The sequence below is a fragment of the Scyliorhinus canicula genome, chromosome 5 (genome assembly GCF_902713615.1).
Source record: "Scyliorhinus canicula chromosome 5, sScyCan1.1, whole genome shotgun sequence".
Taxonomy (NCBI): Eukaryota; Metazoa; Chordata; class Chondrichthyes; order Carcharhiniformes; family Scyliorhinidae; genus Scyliorhinus; species Scyliorhinus canicula.
Genome location: NC_052150.1, coordinates 116,273,161 through 116,291,185, shown reverse-complemented (window position 1 = coordinate 116,291,185; position 18,025 = coordinate 116,273,161). Strand labels below are relative to the sequence as shown.

The 18,025-nt window shown below is 48.7% G+C and overlaps 1 protein-coding gene across 1 annotated transcript in view; it reads right to left on the bottom strand.

Moving 5' to 3' along the window:
- The window catches only part of LOC119965674 (collagen alpha-1(XXVIII) chain-like), a 318,322-nt gene that overhangs the window by 250,560 nt on the left and 49,737 nt on the right, over positions 1–18,025 (bottom strand). The window contains exon 10 of the mRNA XM_038796439.1: positions 7,848–7,892. Within this exon, the coding sequence (XP_038652367.1) occupies positions 7,848–7,892 (45 nt within the window). The remainder of the gene's footprint in view (positions 1–7,847; positions 7,893–18,025) is intronic.

The window sequence follows — 18,025 nt, the reverse complement described above, 5'->3', positions numbered from 1 at the left end:
AAATTCCACCATGGTTCAAACTTGTAATAATTTTATCTTCCCACATAATCAAATCTGAGGCTTAAAATATTGAATCCATTGCATTTGCATTCAGATATGTAGAGCATGATCGACTGGCCATGTCCTGCCAGATTCGGAGTGGGACACACATAAAAAATAGAAGCAGGAGGCCATTCGGCCCTTTGAGCCTGCTCCACCATTCATTATGGTCATGGCTGATTATCAAGTTCAATACCCTGATCCTGCCTTACCTCCATATCCTTTGATCGCTTTAGCTCCAAGAGCTATATCTAATTCTTTCCTGAAATTACACAATGTTTTGGCCTCAACTACTTTCTGTGATAGTGAATTCCAATGATCCACCACTCTCTGGGTGAAGAAAATTCTCCTCCCCTCAGTCCTAAAATGTTTACCCCTTATCGACAAACTATGAGCCCTGGGCTGGGATTCTCCCCTACGCGGCGGGGCGGGGGGTCCCGGTGTGTCGGAGTGGCGTGAACCACTCGGGCGTCGGGCCGCTCCAAAGGTGCGGAGTTCTCCGCACCTTTAGGGGCCAAGCCCTCACATTGAGGGGCTAGGCCTGCGCGGAGTGGTTCCCACTCCGCCGGCTGGCGTGAACGGCCTTTGGCACCACACCAGCCGGGGCCGAAAGGACTTCGCCGGCCCGCATAAGTCCGCGCATGTGCCGGAGCATCAGCGGCTGCTGACGTCATACCGGCGCATGCGCAGGGGAGGAGGTCTCTTCCGCCTCCTCCATGGTGAAGGCCATGGCGGAGGCGCAAGAAAAAGTGTGCCCCCACAGCACAGGCCCGCCCGCCGATCGGTGGGCCCCAATCGCGGGCCAGGCCACCGTGGGTGCACCCCCCAGGGTTAGATCACCCTGCGCCTCCCCCCAGGACCCCGGAGCCCGCCCCCGCCGCCAATCCTGCCGGTCCGGTAGGTGTTTTGATTCCCGCCGGCAGGGGAGGCCTGTCAGCGGCGGGACTTCGGCCCATCGCGGGGGGGCCGCCGACCGGCGCGGGGGGCCCACCGGCCGGTGCAGCGCGATTCCCGCCCTCGCCGAATCTCGGGGGCAGAGAATTCGGGACACAGCAGGGGCGGGATTGACGCCAGCCCCGGGCGATTCTCCGACCTCCCGGGCGTCAGAGAATCCCGCCCCTAGTTCTGGACACCCCAATATCGGGAACATTCTTTCTGAATCCACCCTGTCTAATCTCCCCTGGGGCGGCAAGGTCGCACAGTGGTTAGCACTGTTGCTTCACAGCGCCAGGGTCCCAGGTTCGATTCCCGGCTTGGGTCACTGTCTGTGCGGAGTCTGTATGTTCTCCCCTTGTCTGTGTGAGTTTCCTCCCGAAAGATAGGTGAATTGGACATTCTGAATTCTCCCTCTGTGTCCATGAACAGGCGCCAGAATGTGGCGTCTAGGGGCTTTTCACAGTAACGTCATTGCAGTGTCAATGTAAGCCTATTTGTGACAATAATAAAGAATATTAATCCTGTTAGAATTTTGTAAATTTCTATGAGATCCCCTCTCACTCTTCTAAACTCCAATGAATATAATCCTAACCAACTTCGTCTCTCCTCATGTGACAGTCCCGCCATCCCAGTACATAGAACATAGAACATAGAACAGTACAGCACAGAACAGGCCCTTCGGCCCTCGATGTTGTGCCGAGCCATGATCACCAGTAGTTAGCCTGGTAAACCTTCACTGCACTCTCTCCATAGCAAGAACATCCTTCCTCAGATAAGAAGACCAAAACTCACTCAATTCTCCAGGTGTGGCCTCACCAATGCCCTCTACCATTGCAGTGTAACCTCTCTATTCCTATACTCAAATCCTCTCGCTATGAAGGACAACATACCATTTGCCTTCTTTACTGCCTGTTGTACTTGTGGGCTTACTTTCAACGACTGATGCATGCAGACACCAAGGTCTCACTGAGTATCTCAATTTACACCCATTCAAATAATAATCTGCCTTTCTATTTTTGCCACCGAAGCTGATTACTGCCGGGTGAGGCCTCCCCCGGACTTCCCGGCGGCTGTTGCACCTCATGAGATCTAACAGGATCTCGGTAGGCATCGCGATCTGGGTCCCGCTCATTCCACTTAACCGTGCTGAGACCAGATCGAACTGGCTTCCGGAGTCCCCAGGGAAACCTCTATCCTGGTGCCATTTAGTACTGGTCCACACAATCGTGGACCAGACGGAACGGCACCTGAAGGGTCTCCCAGGCAAATCGAGGCCCCAAGGTGATCAGGGACAGGGCAGGGCCGTGTACAGAACTTGCTAAACCCTGGTCTCTTGCATGTTCTCGCATCATGCCTGACTTTTGGTTTTGAACTGAACCTCCCCCCCCCATCCCCCCCCCCCACTCCCCCCCCCCCCCCCCCCACTGCAAGCTGCAATATGGACTGATCTAGCAGATCCCCTCTGATTCAGTATGCTCTGTAGCATAGCCCGTTATGTCATGTTGATGAACCTGGCAAGCAGCCAATCAGCTTGTTTGAAATCCAGGCCTTTGACAACTTCTCGTTTGGGCTTGATGGAACTTTTCAGAAACTTCTGGAACAGGAGAAGCTTGCCCCATTTTGCCAGTTCTGTGAAAGATCCAGGCATGAAGCAGCATTAAGGCACTCTCTCTCAACTCTCTCTGCCAGACGATTTAAGAGGGTCCTAGCCAGTCCTGTGGAAGGCACTCCTTTTTAAAAGACTGCAGTCAGTAGCCAGACCTGTGAAGGGAACTACTGATTTGAAAGGCTGTGAGCAGGTGCTCCCACAAGGTTTGTAGCAGTTTAATCCTCTGTCTGAATGGTTGGGAAATTTCCAGTCTCAGAACTTTTCATGATATAGCCAGAATCTCTGCACAGACACCAGGCAAGCAGTTGAAAGGCAGAGTGGAGGTAAAATTTACTGTACACTCTCAGGTAGAAAACTCCAGTAATATGTCAGGGAGACTGAGAGTCCATCTGGTGGTTGCATGATGGAATTGCACAGACCTGAATCTCCTGTGTGAAGGCGATTCCCCAGAGGGAATCCCCAGTCTGGGAGTTCTAATGGATGGTAGTCCTTAAAAGATCCAAACCCACCGATTGTTTGCAACACCTCGCATTCTGAAGAGATCACCGTCTACAAGGAACTCAACCTCAGCAGCGAAGATCCTCAAATCTCTCATACCCTTTTAATCCCTGTTATTTTTAATCTTTTCCCTATCCCTGCCATATGTTTGTCTTTTGTGTGACTAGGTGGAGGGTGGAACGGAGTTTGGAAATAGGTCGATGAGTAAACCATTGTTCTGTTATTCCCATCATATTTTACTCTTGTTATGAATGAACAGGTTTTTTTAATGTTTTACTTATAAATCTGGTGCCTGTAACTCTTTGGAGCAATCATGTGTTAAAGATCTCAGGGAAATACACATATTATTGGTTAGTTCAATTATGTTGGGACCCAATGGTCTGTAAGGCTGAAATTGACCACACAATCTGCCAGGGTGTCGTAAAGTGGCACCATTGCTTTCCCGCTGGTACCCAGGCATCTTGGCACTGCCAGGGTGGCAGTGTGAAGGGTCAGGGCCTAAGAGGGCCCATGCCAATGAAATGCAGGATGGGAGATCTGAAGGGTGGTGAGCGGTAAAGGGTGGGTATGAATGGACCTCCAGAAGGTTGGGGAGGGGTTTGAAACTTCTGGAATGGGGTGTCCAAAAGGGGACATGGGAAGAACTTGAAAGGGGGGCAATCAGCAACCCTATAGCAGGGTGTCCCCAATTGGGGGAGCGTGGGTAATACCCACATGTGTGGAGGGTGATATTGCCCATGGATGGGGGGTGTGGGGGACCCTCAAAATCGCTTAGAGATCGGGGAACCTTTTCAAAATGTCAGCTCGATCTCTGCGTTCAGTTCCCCAGTGATGAAAGAAGTTCTCCGGGTGCAATCTACCGGCCACGCTGCACCCGAAAAGCAGTGTGCCACAGCGCAATGTGGCGAGTTATTGATGGGACACCCCGCTCCCAGGATCTACCCTGCTTGCAACACCTCGCGAGAGAAGTCACGATGTGAAGCCAGCCCATTTTACGCAGGGTCATTTTTTGGCAAACCTGAACATTAGAGCGAGACAGCTAGTCTCCCTTTAGTATGCAGTTCCCTGAGGTAACTGAGATCTGGGGCGAGCACCATTCAATACTTGTCTCCATAATTACGGCGCTGAGGACCCGGGTTTGATCCATGCCCCAGGTCACTGTCTGTGTGGAGCTTGCACATTCTCCCCGCATGGGTCTCACCCCACAACCCAAAAATGTGCAGGGCAGGTGGATTGGCCATACTAAATAGCCCCTTAATTGGAATTTTAAAAAAAGAAATACGATGGAACGGCATTTGGAGGGTTCTTCCAGGAGACTAGAGGCCCCCAGGTGAATGCCCTCTGGGCAGGGTGGTACCTGGCACTGCTGGTGTCACCTGGGTGTCAGCCTGGCACTAGCATTTATTGTGATGATCATGCCCTTTGCAAGTGAGGGGGGTGAGGTGGGTCTGGGGAGCCCCTTACAGTGAGTTGGGGCTGGGGGGGGTCGTGGGTCACGTTGGGGGTCGAGAGATTGGAACGGCATTTAAAAATGGACTCCGGATCTCTTCCTGCACTGAGGAGTTTTGGGAAGCGGAATTCCTCAGTCAGGAAACAGGACTAAGTGCGGCCTCGGCTGTGCGTTGCCCGCTCAGTCCCCGTAACTAACCAGAGTCAGGTTAGATAGCATTGTGTTTCTCAGCGCTGCGAGCACCAGGAAACACGCAGCTAAGCGCACTCACTGTGGGACATAGTTCCCATTTATTTAAATCGCTCCCTACGTCTGGGCTGGCCTGGTGAGAAACTCCCCAGGGCCCGAAAAAGTGACCACATGTGGCTAGATAGCAGTGGAGAACTCACCAACAAGAATAATCCCTGGAATGAAGAGCTTGTTGTATGAGGAATGGTCGAGGACTCTGGATCTGTACTCGTTGGAGTTTAGAAGGATGAAGGGGTTTCGAATTGAAACTTACAGGATACCGCGAGGCCTAGATAGAGTGGATGTCGACCGATGTTTCCACTTGCAGGAAAAACTAGAAGCAGAGGACACAATCTCAGACTAAAGGGACAATCCTTTAAAACAGAGATGAGGAGGAATTTCTTCAGCCAGGGGGTGGTGAATCTGTGAAACTCTTTGCCGCAGAAGGCTGTGGTGGCCAAATTACTGAGTGTCTTTAAGGTAGAGATAGATATGTTCTTGATTCATAAGGGGATCAGGGGTTATGGGGAGAAGGCAGGAGAATGGGGATGTGAAAAATATCAGCCATGATTGAATGGCGGAGCAGACTCGATGGGTCAAGTGGCCTAATTCTGCTCCTATGTCTTATGGTCTTATGGTCTAACAAAGCTAGGGAGAAACTCACAACCAAACCCGCCTGAAATGACAATTAGAAACTTATCATCAAATCGTGCCTGTAGTATTGTGGTGTTGAGGTTTTCAAATTAAGTTTCATTATCTGAGCAATTCAAAAGTATTGAGAAATATTCCAGATTTATTTATTTTATTGGCAGCCCTATTTTAATCTGCGTCCAATATTTCGGTAATGTGAAACATTTAGGTCTAATTATGCTAATAATAAAGATGAGAGGCTTGTATTAAGCATCATCACCCGGCTCCTTCTAGTCCCAGTCTTCAGAGAAACTGCCCCTAGACCACTCAGAACACAAACAAGCAGAACACAGCTTCAACTCGCAGGTCATTTTTTTTTTTACGTTCAGGAGGAAAATGATCACTTGCGTCTGAATGTTAATTATTAAGATTTTCTGCAGATCTTTTATCATCGCCTCAGGGACTTTTTATAAAGTAAAACAATCATTACAGTCACCACACTAATCCCAGAACACAAAGTCAGCTGCTGAATAAAAATAACGTACATGTAGGTTTTCATTCACTACAGTTCAGCTCAAAGACGCAATTCCATTCTGAAAGGATTAATAATAAACCCAATATCACATTCCATAAATGCAGAGTTGGGATACTGCTCACAAACTGCAAACTCAGCATATCTTGTGAATTCTATTCCAAGCCAATAATATATCTGATGATAATTATATTTAACACTGCGTTTTGTAATTTTCAAGCCCAAGAGCAACAAAGGTTTACTAACATTTCAATCAAGTATCCTCCAAAGTTTTCATTGTTAGAAACCATATTACATTAAACCCATTCCATTACATTCAATATTCATTCAATTCATGCACAATCATTGCTATATCAATTCATTATTTCCAATGTTGTCTGACAAATTCTTCATTAACATTCACAAGTTCTTTCTGTCCTTTTTCCTTTTACTTACATTGCTATTGTGCTTTACTAGACCCTACATAATAACCAACTTTCCTTTCACGGTGTTGGTCATCGAGCATGTACCGAGCATCGAGTTTGTTGCACCAGCGAGGAAATTGGCCCATTCATCTTTTCTGGTCTAGGCTATTAACAACAAGGCCGAGGAGACTTCTGGCTCTGACCTACTCCATGGAAGGATTTGCATTCTGGTGACTGGTATCAGAATCTGCTGGTTGCAGCTGGAAAGAGAAGATTGACCTGGGAGTGCAGGGAGGAGTGGGGTGTTTGGGGAGGAAATTAATTTGTTACATTCTACGTTTTTGATCTTCAAACCAATACAAATCTACAGTTTTCGAGGGTGCCTACCTGACTTCTATGGAAGTGAGGTGGGAAAGCCACAAACTTTTCCTCCAACTGCAATGGTGCTCTAATGCTAAATCACTGATCGTGTTAGTCGTTGCAAAGCGTTCCACCCCTGTTAATAGTGAAAACATCAAAGCCACTAACATTGAAGTTGGGCTCAACCAGAAGAATAGTAGGTTTGTACTTTGGTGGAGCTGTTAGGCTGCCAAACTAATGTTGAGAGGAAGGATCAGAATATAACCCCATGCACTCTGTTACCTCAGTTCAATGAAGAATTGAGACTAGTTCCTTCCTTGTGGAATCTGCATTTGCTTGACACAATTTTTGAAGCAATAATGAATATTCTTGCAGGTGCAGATCTGGGCCCTGAAGAAGGGATGTTGACTGTTGTATCAAACTCAATTCTTGTTTTGGTAAGCATTGCTTTTCTAATCTCCATCTTTGGAAAGGCATGGTAGAAGGAACAAACACTTTCTTTATAAAATTGCCAAATTGCAGAAAAGTCCAGACTTTCACTGTCCAAACCATGATAAGCGAGTCAAACTGCCCTGCGTCCATTTATTAGAATTGGTAGGAATCAGAGGAAATAACGGACTGAAGGGTCACATAAATATTTCTCTCTTCTGTTAACTTTCTTACTCGGGGTTACCATCATTAATATGCACTGAAACAATTCGCCACGGCTGCTTCAACAGTGCCAACCAAAACCACAACCTCTACCGTCTAAAAGGACAAGGGCAGCAGGTGCCTAGGAACACCATCAGCTTCAAATTCCCCGCCAAGTCATACACCATCCAGACTTGGAATATAATTGCTCAAACTCCGATTTGCGACCATCATCAGATATATGAAGTACAGCCTTTCCATTCCCTCTTTCTAGGTATGCAGAGGGGACCAGTGCTATATCTTACCACGACAGTACACTGTGATATAAACCCACTGCTATTCTCAATAAAGTTTTTGGGTTAGATCCCAATTGGAATCATAGAATGGTTATTACTTTCAGCAAATTAAATTTTCGAAAAATACAAAAGTTAATGTTCAAATAGGTATGGCATTACCATAATGACATTTGACACATTCTAATACACTTTGGCTGATAGTTTGGTTGAAAATAGAAGGTTGATGTTCACTTACCAGTGCTCCTCTTCTTCCACTTGGACCTGGTGGCCCTACAGGACCCTAGAAAAATATTGATAACACCAGTAAGTTGTTTAACCAAGTACCAAATCTTCTAACTGAAGGTAGATGGATATATAATGAAATATTCGATTTCAATATAAAATTATTTATAATTACTGAAACCTCAGTTGATGATGTCAACCTGCAATACCTGAAGCAAAGGTGAACTGCTTGCAAAGGGATGTAAATATGATATAGTACTTTCCAATTTTGTTTCATCTAAGAAACCATTTATTATTATAAAAACACAAGTAGATTGCATTCACTGAAGCTTGCTAGTTATTTACTATATTAAACAATCGGCATGATCCAATGACCAAGCTGTGCCTGAAAAGCAGCTCGCCCACGGTGCAGTGTGGTTGATAAAAGCCAGGAGACCCCGCTCCCGGGATCTACTCGGCTCCCCACGCCTCATGAGATCTAACGCAATCTCGTGAGACGATGCGATGTAAATCCCGCCCACAAATGGGAACCAGAGAGTGTGGCACTTGTGGGGGTCTCCCAGAAGAAAAGTGGCCCCCAGCAGCATGCCTTTGAGAAAGGTGGTGCCTTGGCACTTCTGGTACCCCCTGGGTGTCAGCTTGGCACTTCTTGTGCTACCTGGGTGCCAGCCTGGCACTGCCAAGGTGCCCAGGTGGCATTGCCTGCTGTCATGGGCACTGTCAAGGTGCAAAGCTGGCATTCTTTGTGATCAGGCCAGGGGAGCCCTGCATGGGTGTCGCGGGGGGCTGGGGGGGGGGGGGGGGGGGGAGGCGGGGGGGCAGGGACCCACCCACAGTGCATTCGTAGGGAGGTTGGGGATCGTTACGGGGCCTCGGAGATCGCAATGCCATTTGTAAATGCGTCCCGATCTCACGATACACTGGGGAATTCCGGCAAGCAGAGCTCCCCACTCCTAAAAATGGGCTATGAGCGGCCTCAGCTGCACATTCCCTGCTGGGGTCCCTTCTACAACGTGAGTCGTGTTGAAGAGTCATGTAGAAACACACGGCTAAACATGCTCGCTATGGGACTTTGTTCCCATTTAGTTGAATCAAGGCCAATATGTAATATTTATCACTGCTGGGTTCAATAACTTCCAACTTGAGTACTTCAATATTCTGCTCACCAGGCTCTTACTCAGGCTCTTACACTCCACTTTCCATCAATTTTAACTTGTCCAACACTCTGCTGTCCTACTCTGCACAAAGTCCTTGTTACCCAGCACACCATCCTTGATAATCTTCATTGGCTTCCCATTCCCTCAGATTTAATATTGATAAAACCGTCCGTGATTTGGCCTTTCCAGAGACCTGTAATCCCCTTAAACCCTCAAATGTCACATTTCTGACGCCATTCTTCCACTTCACAATTGACTGAATTGCCTCCTTAAACTTCTTAATCTTGGCTATAAAAGCCATCTCTTTGAGAAAAATTTTAATCACCCTTTCGTAACTCTTTTTTCAGTAATTAATTTCCTTCACATCTTTCTGTGTTAAAGGCACTTCTCCACCTTCAGTTGCCATGCCCTAAAACAATGGTTCTCAACCGGGGTCCACATGGACCCTGGGGGTCCATGTAACATTACCGGGGGTCCACACAAATAAAATACCGAATTGGGGGTCCACGGTGATATTTTAGTGGTCCATGGAGCAATTCTACTTCAGAACAAATTAGACTCTCTCTCTCTCTCGCACTGATAAAGGTCAAAGAGAGATTATAATCTATCTAATTTACCTTGAGGGCTGAAGGAGCTCAGAACCAAAAAGGTGCATTTGCTGTGGCCCTAATTGTCCCACTAATCTCCCTTGGATTAGTTTACCACGCTAATGAAGGAAGGATTAACGGCATTGACTTCTTTAGTAGCAGAAACGATTTCGGTTGAAACTATCAGCTCTCGGGAGCTATAAATTTTCGACATGACCCAAGCAGGTCACTTCAGTTCTGTGCAAAACTCCTTCGCAACAAGATAAGAGATATTAAATCAATTTACTTAATAAACAGCTCCAAGGAAAACATTCTGATCTCATATCCAGTAAAGGTGCTATTACTGCTTTTCTGAGAAAACTGCCGCTGTACAAAATTAATATCAGATATTTATATATCTGATTTATATTTAGGGCCTAAAAGGACATTGGAGCCCATGGATTTCCTTTGGATTGATCCATGATTACACATGGCAAAGTACTGCAGCGATTTACTATCGCCTTCTGCAACATGGCTGACCAGGAAATTCTCCCACTCTTTACCACCTGTGATCAGGCAGATTGGAAGGATTTGCAGGCTGGTAATCAAATAGTTTGACCACTTTATGTACATTCCTTCCATGGCCATCAAGTCCTTAAGTGGAACTTAAACCCAGAGGTAAGGATATTGCCACTGTACCCCAGACATACTTAATTAAAGGCACTATGTATGTGTAAACATTTGCTAATACATCACTGGGATTCAACAAACACAAATGTGCAATTTGAGAAATGTTTCTCACATACCATTGCAGCAAAAATATGCTTTTATTTATTAATTCCTCCAAAAATATACAAATATTAGCAATGATCGAATTAATTGATATCAGATAAAATAATTTCCTCACATTATTGCACCAACATCTGCTACTTTTAAAAGCTATAAGCGTTCAATGTAAGTTAATAGGAAATAGTCTACTCTATGTGACACCCATTTTGCAGCCTAACCTAATTAATGTTGAATTGATGGGGACTCTGTCTCATTTTTCTTTTATTTTACAACTACACACCCACAGAACTGCACACTTATTCAAACTGTTTGCTGCAGTAATATTGAGAAAGGCAGCCTGAGACATTGAGAGTATTCAGCACCAGAGGGCACCTTTTCCTTTCTTCATGAAGTGAAAAGTAAGAAGCATGACATCATGGTAGCCAGCTTGCGTTCTGTAATTGAACTGTAAATCCAATCTCACTAACTCCTTCGACTGAATTAGGAGACATGAAAAATTATAAATCTGTGTTGTTTATGAGCCAAAAAGCTTAAGCAACAGCTTATTGTGTATTTATAAATCACACCTTGTGCAGAAATTTTGGCCGTGCTTGCCCGGCAACTGGAAATTTCTGCCTAAAGTCAGGGGACATTTACATGTTCCCCATCCTGTCCGTGGCGATTAGCCGGTGCAGCTGAAAAATCCAGCCCCTTGTATTTATATAGGGTGCGATTCAGCTACCCCATTGCGCCTAGGCTCCGCGCCTGGCGCCAGGCTGATCACGAGTCACTGGGTGAGATCCAGATATGCATATTTAAAAGAGTCTAATGGCTCACTTAAATACCCAGACATCGGATTCACCCGGCTCCCAGGACTCACGGCTATGCCTGCGAAACCTTAGTATTGGTCTACACAAGCATGGACTCGATGTCACAACACCTCGGAGGATCTCGCAGACCATTGGAGACCCCTGGGTGGTCGGGTATAGGGTAAGGTGGTACCTTGGCACCCAGAAGAGGACTTTAACATTTGTCCGCTGAATCACGCCCATGCTACCTTTAACATAGTAAATAATACCAAATCACTTCAGAGGAGCATAATCAAACAAAAATTTGCACTCAGCCAATAAAGCAATAGTTGGACTGGGGAATTATAATCTTGGTCAAAAAGGTGATTTCAAGGAATATCTTAAAAAGAGGAGTAATTTGGAAGGAAATTCTAGAGCTTGAGGTCAAGATGGGAGAAGGCATGGCTGTCAATTGTAGGGCAAAGAATTGGAACATACACAAAATGTCAGAGTTGGAAGAATGCATAGTTTTCAGAGGGTTGTAGGTTTGAAGGATGGTACAAGTAAAGGATTTGAATAGAAAGCTTGAGAATTTTAAAATTGAAGCTTGATGGACTGCCAACCAGAAAAACATTGGAATGATAATAAAACATGAAAACATGAGGGATTCATCGGCAGCACTGGGACTAGGGTGAGATGTGCAATGCTACAAAGGTGGAAGTAACTAATCTTGATGGAGAGGATATGGATTTGAAAGCTCAGCTTAGGATCAAATAGGATACTAGGATTGCAAACAGTCTGGTTTATCCTGGGACAGTGACCAGGGAAAGGGATGGAATGGGTAACTAGGGAACACAGGATGAAATTCTACCAGCTATTTGCTGATGTGCTGGAGGCAAAATGGCACTGGAAGGCATTGGGAGTAAGCCTTACCATCGCAATGCCTATGTTCTAGCGATGGGAAAGTTTGGAAGAACAGCGTCTGCTGAAAGACCAATTAACCACCTTATATGACCACTTAAGGGTCACTCTGTGCCTCCATGGGAAGACCAAACAGTGAAAGCTGGTAGACTGACTGTGGGCTCTGGGAGGAGCCACCGAGGACATGACTGCCCCCTGGCAACAGCGCCACCTCTAAACCGCAACCACCATCCTTGATTACTGGCTCCTGCCTTCCTAGCCCTGCTATCTCCAGATCAGACTTACCTCTTTTTGACTGTGCCATTGATGTTCTCACTCCATGTAGCTGCAGTCTCTGCAATAGCCACCATTACTGGTAACACTGTTAATGGTGCTGAGCTGCCAGTTCTCTGATTAGGCCTGCAACATTTCGGGGCCAAACCCCTCTCTTCAACTGGATCGCAGTCCCAGCAGCAGCCACTTAATGGCCAGGACTGGGAATATGCCTCTCTGGGTCATGCTCATGGCTGAAGCGGGATCACTTCCCACTTTTGATGATGGTGGTGGGACTGCTGTCATCCCTGTGAAATTCAGCTCACAGTTTCTGTTGGGGGCCAAAAATGGCTTTGGTCTTTCCGGTGTTAAATTGGAGGAAATCATGGGTCATCCAGGACTGGATGGTGGACAAGCAGTCTGACAACATGAAGGCTATCGAAGGGTTGAGAGAGCTGGTGCTGAGCTGTAGCAGTTGCCATTCTACATGCAATACCCGATAACCTGTCTTTGAATGATGTTGCCAAGGAATGACATATAGATGATAAACATTAGTGAGTCAAGTATCGGTGTTTGAGAGGCTCCAAAGATAATGGCGCGAGTCAGTAAGAGAAGCCATTGTTGGAGATTCTCTGACTATAACTGGGTAGGTAAGTGGGAAACCAGGTGAGGGAAGTTCCACTCAGGTGGAAAGGCAGTGAAAGACTATGGTGTAGTCAACTGTTCTAAAAGCTGCACACAGTTTCTAGAAGAAGAGATAGTTCACCACAATCACAGTTAGGAAGGATCTAACTCATGACTTTAATTAGGGCTGTTACAATGTTGCAGCTGGGTTGGAAACCTGATCGGAAAGGTTAAGTTTGGAGTTGTGAAAAGATGGTAGTGGAATTGGGAATAGATAACAAGGACTTAGAAAGGGAGGTTGTGTAGAGGATAGCTGTAAGCCCCAAAATGATATAGATGGAGGTTGGCGGTGTGGCAGGAAAGTTCAACTCTGATAAGTGTACGGTAATGCATCAGTAAAATTGAATATACAATAAGCGGGAATTTACTGAAAGAGGGAGATGAAGTGAGAGATCTTGGTGTGCAGGTGCACAGGTCCCTAAAGGTAGCAGTACAGGTAGGTAAGGTTGTAAAAAAAAGCATATGGAATGCTCTACTTCATTGGCAGAGATGGAGTACAAAAGTAGGGATATAATGATGGAACTGTATAAGTGACTGGTGAGGCCACAACTGGAGTATTGTGTACAGTTCTGGCCATCACATTAAAGGAAGGATGTGATTGATCTGGAGAGAGTGCAGAGAACATTTACTAAAATGTTGCCAGGGCTGGAGCTATGAGGAGAGATTGGAGAAATTGGGGTTGCATTCCATAAAACAGAGAAGGCGAAGTGGTGACATGATTGAGGTATACAAAATTGTGAGGGGTAGAGATAGAGTAGACAGGAGGAACCTGTTTCCCTTGGCAGAGAGTTCAAAAACCAGGGGTCATAGACTCAAATTAAGTGACAGAAGGATTAGGCGGGACATGAAGAAAAACATTTTATGCAGAGGGTGGTGGGCATATGGAATTCACTGCCTGAGTTGCTGGTGGAGGAAAGACTCTTAACTCTTTTAAAACATACCTGGATCTGCATCCGTAAGATGCAGGGCTATGGGCTGTGTGCAGGAATATAGGAATAGAAAGGTCACCTGGGTGTCTTTGGGTCAGCATGGACAAGATAGACTGAATGGTCCCCTTCTGTGCTGTATCATTTCTCTAGTTCTATGGTTGAAGATAGGGTGGTAGTCTGCGAGGTTACAGGGGCCACGGATATGCTTATTAGCTAAAGAAAGAAAGTTTGGGGGGGATTGAATGGCTACGCTGTGCAGTGTGGCCGATATAAGCTGGAAGATCCCACCCCCGGGATCTACCAACTCGCAAAGCTTTGAAAGATCTAACGCAATCCCGTGGGATGTTGCCATGTGAATCCCGCCCATTATGGATGGCATCATTTTAGGCAAAGCTGAATATTAGAGCGATAATGTGCAGATTCCTGAGGTACCCGAGGTGTTGGGATCTCTTTGTCGCGGAGACCTCTGTGAGTGCAGTTCACTACTGGGGCGAAATTCTCCGACCCCCAGCAGGGTCGGAGAATCGCCTGGGGCCGCCGAAAATCCCGCCCCCGCCGTGGCAGAGATTCTCCGCCACCCGGGAAGTGACGGTGGCGGGAATCTCGCCACTCCGATCGGAGAGGCCCCTGCGGTGATTCTCCGGCCCGGATGGGCCGAAGTCCCGCCACTGTGAGGCCTCTCCCGCCGCCGAGGTTTGAACCACCTCTGGAACGGCGGGATCAGCGGTGCGAGCAGGCCCCGGGGTCCTGGGGGGGGGGGGGGGGGGGGCGGGGGCGATCGAACCCCGGAGGTGCCCCCACGTTGGCCTGGCCCGCGATCGGGGCCCCCCGCTCAGACTCCGGGCCAGTGCCCTGGGTGCACTATTTCTCCTCCACGGCCGCCACGGCCTCCGCCATGGCGGAAGCGGAAGAGAACCCCACATCGCGCATGCGCCGGCGGTGACGTCAGCGGCCAGCGGCCGCTGCCAGGGGCGCCGGTTTTTTGCGCCAGTCTTCTGGTGCCAACCGCTCCGGCGCGGGGCTGGCCCCCAAAGGTGGGGAGAATTCCCCACCTTTGGGGAGGCCCGACCCCTGAGTGGTTGGCGCCACTCCCCTACTCCGGGACCCTCCGTCACGCCGGGTAGGGGAGAATGCCGCCCCTGGTCTCCATAAATGGTGACCAGAAGGAACAGCATTCATGGGGGTCTTCGAGGGGATTGGAGGACCCCAGGTGATTGCCGTCTGGGCAGGGTGGCACCCTGGCATTGCTGGTGCCATTTAGGCATCCTGACACTGCCAGCTGGCACCTTGGCAGTGCCTCCTGGGTTGCAGCCTGGCACTGCCAAGGTGCCCAGGTGGAACTGCCAGCTGGAATGTTTGTAAAAAGGTGTTTAATGGTGACTATATACATTATTGTGCCCTGACTCCTACCTCTACCCTATGTGCTGCACCTGTGTCAACTTAACTGGCGTCTACCTTTCTTATCTTATATGGCCACTGCTCCTTATAGGTGTGACCCCAGACAACACATCGGACGTGGAGGCAGCCTGCTGTGTATTTCGCCCTCTGACCTGTGATGCCTCTGGCTGTCCACCTCTGGAAGGTCTGGACCTGGATGGACCCAGCCGACATTTGGGTGTCACAAGTGATGAGGCGCCAACCTGTTCTGCCTGCTGCCCATCAGATGCACCAGTGTAAGGTGGGACAGACTCAGAAGTGCTGATGTGTTCCAAAACCATCCCCCTGCGGGAGGCACCGGCATGGGCCCCATCAATTCCTCCTCCCTCTGGGTGCTTTATGGCCCCCTGGTTACTCCATGAGACTGGCGTTGAGGCCAGAGTGAGTTCCGGAGTCTCCATCATCACCTGCCACTGCCAGTCCTGGAGGCCCACCTGAACCTGGGTCTCGTTGCCCTTAAACATGGAGCACTGAAGCTGGGCCAGTGAGTCATGTCCCTCACTGCCTCGGTCATGTCCTTCTGGCACTGTGCAATGTCCCTCTAGGACTGTGCCACATCCCTCTGTAATTGGCCCAGGAGGGGCAGCACGGTGGCGCAGTGGGTTAGCCCTATACCTCACGGCGCCGAAGTCCCAGGTTCGATCCCGGCTCTGGGTCACTCTCCGTGTGGAGTTTGCACATTCTCCCTGTGTTTGCGTGGGTTTCGCCCCCACAACCCAAAGATGTGCAGGGTAGGTGGATTGGCCATGCTAAATTGCTACTTCATTGGAAAAAAATGAATTGGGTACTCTAAATTTTTTTAAAAAGTGATTGGCCCAGGTCAGTTAGCACCCAGCCAATGCTCTCGACACCTTCAACCATGACACTTTTTCAATAGACCAAGCTCTGGAGCGCCACAGCAATTTCCAAGTGGCCCCAAACATAGCTGTTTGTGACTGGACACCCCTTGTCCTGAGCCTCAGTCATCAACCACATAGATTGCCACAAGCCTTGAAAGCCTTGACCCATGGCTGTGACTTTTCGGCCGAAGGCTTCCACTGTGGACACCATTTGTTCAGTGCAGAGGGTGACATATCCGGGCGACTGGCCAGGGTGGGATAGGCATGGTAGGGGAGGGGAGCAGGGGAACATGGGGGGCATGGGCTGCAGTGTAGGACAGGGCTACTGTGTTGCCCGTTGGACCTGGCTGGGCATAGGGGTAACCGCAACATGTCTGCCTTTCACACTCTACAGATTTCAGTATCCAGCCAGGAATGGTTGGAATCTGCCTCTCTGCGCAGCCCTGGCGGATGTCATGAGGCTTTACAAGCAGAAGCTGCTCAGGGAAGACTCTGCAGATCAGGAGCCTGCCCCGAAGGAGCAGGGGTCATCCGGTGAGGACGGTGAGCCCGCCATCCAACAGTCAAGGAGGACGTGGGAAGGCGGCACAGCATTAAGCCTCATGTCTCCCGGCAGCGCTTGTCATTCAAGAACCTGCCGTACCAAGCGTGTCACTGAAGACTCCGGCTGAGCAGGGAGACTGTGCAACATCTCTGCCACATCCTGGCACACCTGGAATCAGAGGTGAATGCAGGAGGACAATTGCTCCCCATGGCCATCAAAGTGACAGACAGCCTGATCCACTGAGCGAATCCTTCCAGGCGTTACGTGGAGACCTGTCTGGGATCTCACAGATCTCTGTGCACAAGTGCATCCATGCTGTTACGGAGCCCTATATGCCTGTGCGGCGCAATACATCAAGTTGAATATGAACCAAGCCCACCAGGTTTGCGCGCAGCGAAGTTCTCCACCGTTGCTGGGGTGCCCCAGGGCCAGGCGGTGATCTACGGGTCCATGTCCGCCGATGAGCTATGCTGCATGGGGGGCTGACCTTAACAAACCTTAAGGACTTTCACTCAATGAACGTGCAGTTGGTATGCGACCACCAGCTGCTTATCATGTACGTCTCTGCCCGATATCCAGTCAACATGTACGACGCCATCATCCTGGCACACTTGACGGTACCCAACACCATCAAGGCGCACCCCCGGGTGAGAGATTGGCTATTGGGCGACAGGGGTTATCCGCTGCGGTCGTGTTTGATGACGCCTATCTGACGGCCTCAGAACGACGGAGAGACACGTTACAGCAATGCCCACGCAGCACCCAGGGACATCATCGAGTGGGGCATCGACGTCCTGAAGATGTGGTTCAGGTGCTGGACCACTGTGGTGATCCACTGTGTGCACCTGTATTAGGGGATGTAAGGTAGGACCTGTACTACAGGTTCGCCGGTAGCCCCTGCCGGCTAGCTCCGCCCACAAGGAGCCGTATAAATATGCGTGTCCTCCTTCTGATCAGCCATTTCGCCAGCTGCAGTAGAAGGCCACGCATCTGACTGTAATAAAGCCACAGTTGTACCAATCTGAGTCTTTTGTGCAATTGATCGTGCATCAACCGCTCTGGAGGGATCCTCCAGTACAGCGCTCGGGGAGGGGGGAGGGGGCATGCTGGAGAAGGAGGATGAATGGCAGGCCTTGTCCGATGAAGAGGATGCGAAGGAGGGCCAGGATGGGTAGGACAGGGAAGCAACTGGAGACCGCACAACGTGTGTGCCTGGGCCGCCACGCACAGGATGCTCTCATCGCCATCAGCTTCACTGGTGAGGGGGCCTGACTACTGTGGGCCCGACTGTCCCATCCCACTTCCA